Below are 4,759 nucleotides of genomic sequence, written 5' to 3'. Positions count from 1 at the left end.
GGGGGGGGGAAAGCTGCCTGGAGTTACTTGCCTAGCGTCGCAGTCCAATTAAAAGCCTGTGTGGAAGAGGCACCTTGTGTGTCATGCATACATTAGAGACTGTGAGCGAGGGGTCTTGAGGGAGACCGAGGAGGCTCTACCCAGAGAGTGTCATCACAAATTACCAGGAGAAGGCTCTCCGACGCTCACTGTCTCTTCTGCTTTTGGCAGGAGCTAACGCGCTGCACGCCAGCCGCCGCCACCACCTCCACCTCCACCAGAGCTCTGCTGTAGCCTACCAGCTCTCTCTCTCACTCTCACTCTCACTCTCTCAGCTGCTCTCTTCCCCTTTCTCTCTCCCTCTCTCTCTCTCTCTCTCTCTCTCTCTCTGCTCTCTCCCAGCACACCTCTCTATCTTCTCCAGCTGTACCATCACCTTGTCTTCTTCAATTTCATTTCTTGGCGGCAAAAAAAAAGAATGGATCTATAATTTTTTTTAAATCGCAGACTTCCAAACCACCAGAATCAGTCTTTCAAAGTTACAATAGATCTTTTTTTTTTTGCATTTATCCATTGCTTTGCTCTTTATTTTATTTTTTTCTCTAATGGCAAGACTTGCTCATTGTGGTCTAACTGAGACGTGATGCTTCAGGATTTAAGTGCGAGTGTCCTCTTTCCACCGTGTCTGCAGCACCGAAGTTTTGGTTAGTGGTGAATATTGTTCATTCTTTTTCTGACTTTGCTGTGTTTCATGTGCATGTTCCACTTAGTATCTCTGGTTGACTTTTGTGTTTGCATCTCTCTAAGAAGCAACTTGCTTTGAATATTGCATGTAACCTGAGAGTTTAAGTCTCAGTAGAGTGCGAGTTGGATATTTTAGAGTTTTGCAGTGAGAAGTAAAACGTTTTCAGAGTTATTGGAAGTAGTTTTTGACTTGCTCTTTCAGTGTAAATAAATCCAGTCAGAGTGTAAAGTCACAGTGTAAAAGCACATAATTGCTCAGAAAGGGTGATTTAAACTAGTTTTTGCATGTATATGAAGTTGAAAAGTAAAACAAATTGCCAGTATTTTCTCTGCAAATGTGCCATAACGCTGATAAAAAACAGTAGACTGTATCTTCTCTTTACACCTTATTGGTATACACATACAGTGTAATAAGAAAATAAAATGTTAAAAGGTTTAGTTAATTTATTAAAAAAAACATTTCAAAATTTAATTTGAAAATTTGAAAAATTGTTTAAATGTGTGACATTACTGTTGGGGTTATTTTATTTCTTTAATTGAAATTTGGATAATAAATTATGAGAACAGCTTTAAATCTACTGTAAAAGAGCACAAATATTAACTTTTTAAATATGATGCTGTTTTATTTGTGTAAATAAGCCAGTTAGAATTTGTAATAATAAAATAAATAAAAAAAAATTTTTCTATCATAGCTTTTCTATTTCTATCTATAGCTTTGCAGCAATAAATGCCAAACTGCCCCCAAAAAATATTTTATTTCAACATATCAGTGAGTGTTGTAAAGCCATAATTCTGGTTATAAAGTAGAACTCTCAAGTGCACGGTATAATTGAATCGACTTTAATACTTGAATATAAAAATAAGGATGGAGTCGTAATACAAGTGTCTGGAGAAATTTTTGCTCACACCCTTCACACAGGTGAATAAGACTCTCAATCATTTATAGGCTCCATCTATTCTTTAACACATTTGAAAATGCTCGCAGTCCAATCCAAAGCTTTTAAAAAATGGAAAGTATGCTTTGAAACAGATATTGGAGTAGTTGAGCCGACTCTGAGCAGCAGTTAGATTATGAGGTGGCGCGGGCGGCGCACACCGCAGGGCGTGTAAAAGAATAAGACACGATTTTAATATTTCAGTATCCAAAGTGAGAAAAGAGACGGCGGTGGCTGATAAGAGGTATTACTGTTAAGGATTACGGTTCTGCCTGTCATGGATCAATGTGATGATGTACGCTTCAAGATTGTAGATTTAATGAATGACTTCCTGTCCATTAAGATGAAAAGGAATACCTCCCCATTTCTAAGATTTATTAGTTCAGGTAATTGGAACAAGAGCAGGAATTATGAGAGACAGACTGAATTTCCGACTGTGAGACCGAGAGGTTGAGGGCGTTTGTCAGCTGACAGGAGTATGTTTGACACCCACAAACCACTTCTGCCCTCCACCTACACCCAGGTCTGCTGGACTTATTTTTCACCAGGAAAAAAAGTCTCAATCTTTAGAGATTTCTCACTTTTTTCTTTTTGCTTTTGTTTACGACACGATTTCTCCCTGAAATCCCGGTGCTGAGAAAACAAATCTGGCTTTAAAATCAGCGCAGGCAAAATGTAAAATTAGTTTAAAACTCACGCACACAGAGCAGTCGCAGGGTTAGAGTATGCCTCCAATAGTCTCTCCTGCTCAGGCCTCATGTTTACAGCCTTTACAAGTTCTCCCTTTTCATCCTCACTCCTTTTTCTCCCTTCTGTCGTTCTCCCTCTCTTTTTTGTTTTTTTTTTGTTTTGTGAATGGCGGCAGATTTCCAGCTCTGCCGTTCTCCCCAGGAGTTTGTTGCAGGGATCAGCTGGCTCATTCACAGACTGAGGCCGGTGACTCATCCATCCTGTACTTCCTTTTGGACACAGAGACACTGCTGCCTTCTTTTTTTTTTTTTTTTTATTGGTTTGGTTTGGTTTGGTTTTGTTTCTCATCTCTCCTCTCTTTGTCCCTTTCCAAGTTAGGTCCTCTAAAGTTTCTTGCGAGTTTGTTTGTGTTGTAATTCGCAAGACGAGAGCTGTGTCATTACACCCTTGTCTTTGTCTTTTTCATCGTCGTGTTAGTTTGAGAGATTTGAATGTCGTGGTTTTGACTTCTGAATGGAAAAAAATATGATTGGAGTCAAAGTGTTTTAGAAAGTTTGAGTTACGACGTAAGGACTTTTCTTTATATCTGTTTTCGGGTTAGTATATTATTCAAATTTTCATGTCGTGGCCCTTTAAGACAGCATGTAACAAAGTGGAGTAATAAACTAAAGAAGCCCAAGTTGTTTTTAATTGACCCAGGCTGACGTACAAATTGTGTTTTAAAAGAAATGCATACAATAGAAGGTTGATAGCTTTAACTACATCGTAATCTACAGTAAAGTGAACTCATTTCTACCCCTTTGTTTGCTGCTCTCTTCACCCGCTTGACATTGTTGGAAAATATGCAGCAATTTCTCCTCTTGATCTGTTGATTGTTTACTCTCCTCAATTCACACCTCTGGCAAGAAAAAAAACAAAACCCATCCCTGATCATATCAAGAGCAACAAAAATGGAAAAATCAGTGATTTTTTTGAAGATCTGTAGACATGTCGAGACATGCCACTGATGCTGTGATAATGAGGATCCACCTCATTGTGTGTATAAATAGACGTGCTAATGACACATTTAAATCTCCTTTTTGCTTTTCGCCAGAGAGAGTCGAAACTTGAGGGACATGGAGAATTGTCACCGAGTGTAAATATGTGTGATATAAATATGTACATGCCTAATTGGAGCCGGAGCGGAGCAGGCTTCATTATTTTAGCATTAGCCTGAGTGCAGGGGCGTTTGAGGCGCAGGTGAAGCGTTGGAAGGTTTGGAACAGACCTAACTCGGTAGGTACAGGTGGATTCACCAGTAGGGAAGAAGCCAATTAGATACTGTTAACAATGGGTGTTTGGCTGCTGGCAAGGAGTGAGAGCTGAGGCTGCAGAGCAGTCAATGGACAAGGCGACCTCAGGAAGTGGAATTAGGAAGTAGACAAAAGCTAAATATTATCTCCCTTGCAGGCTGGCGTTTGTACAAATTTTTTCAGAAAACATATTGCTCTAAACATTTCAAGGTTATTTTATACATTGATTTTCTAAGAGTTGTAATTTCTTGATATTTTTTTCCCATTATCAAGCCATATAAGTCAGATTTTATCAAAACAAGCGGCAAAAATCTATTTTTTCAACTTATTTTCAACCTACCAACCTATTTAAAGAACTGTTTTAGAATAGAGTCTGTATATTGATACAAGACCCAATAAGGCAGATTGTTTTAGAATCAAATTTTACGTCTAGAATTTAAAAAATGAATGAAGCTTTAATTAATTTTAAGCAAACTTTGACAATAAGTCTTTAAAGTGGTCAGAACTGGACCTAGACTGAACAAAACAGCCTACTAAAAACAGTGATTTTTTTTCTAGGTTCGAGGTTATTAACACATATAAAGCCTTATTGGACTATTTTTTTGCACCAAAGCAACACAAAGTGCTTCTTTCTCTGTTGAACATATTTTTCGCAGCTGTGGTCTTTAACCGTCAGCAGAGGCAAACAATGCTGGGATAGGCCAACCTAATATCCCAGGAGACGGGTATTGGACTGTAGAGAGCTGTGATCAATGCTGCGTTTGTCCATCAACATCAGAAACAATCATTCCCTTTCTTCTTCTCTGCTTGTGTCTTTAGCTCAAGTTCCCGACAATGACGAGCAGTTCGTTCCAGACTTCCAGACTGAAAACTGTGAGTAAGAGACCACGTCGCTCTTTCTCTGCGTGTTTGTGCACGCCATTGCGCTTGTGTTTGGGTGTGTGTCAACATCTGTGGTGGGTTTTTTTTTTCACTCGTCTCGACTGGTGTGTTTGTACTCGGGGAGAGTGCATGTGGCGGTGTGTGTTTTTCCGTGTCTCTCAGTACCCTCACCTTTGCTCGCACAAGTGCTCTCTGGAGAGCTGCAGCAGTCTTGCGGGTCTGCAGACAGGTGCATGG

General features: G+C 39.5%; 1 protein-coding gene across 4 annotated transcripts in view; it reads left to right on the top strand.

Moving 5' to 3' along the window:
* etv1 (ETS variant transcription factor 1) overlaps positions 1-4,759 on the top strand; it is a 23,220-nt gene that overhangs the window by 1,718 nt on the left and 16,743 nt on the right. For 2 of the 4 annotated variants that reach the window (XM_035671652.1, XM_035671650.1), the window contains exons 1-2: positions 399-683; positions 4,460-4,513. In XM_035671652.1, the coding sequence (XP_035527545.1) occupies positions 623-683; positions 4,460-4,513 (115 nt within the window). In that variant the 5' untranslated portion in view covers positions 399-622. Of the gene's footprint in view, positions 1-398; positions 684-4,459; positions 4,514-4,759 lie in introns of those variants that run through there. The other 2 variants (XM_035671649.1, XM_035671648.1) reach the window with 1 other exon arrangement.

This window comes from Morone saxatilis, unplaced genomic scaffold (genome assembly GCF_004916995.1).
Source record: "Morone saxatilis isolate NCDOM2014 unplaced genomic scaffold, NCSU_SB_2.0 Contig24, whole genome shotgun sequence".
Lineage (NCBI taxonomy): Eukaryota > Metazoa > Chordata > Actinopteri > Moronidae > Morone > Morone saxatilis.
The sequence above is the reverse complement of the archived record's forward strand: the minus strand, read 5'-3'. Positions and strand labels throughout refer to the sequence as shown.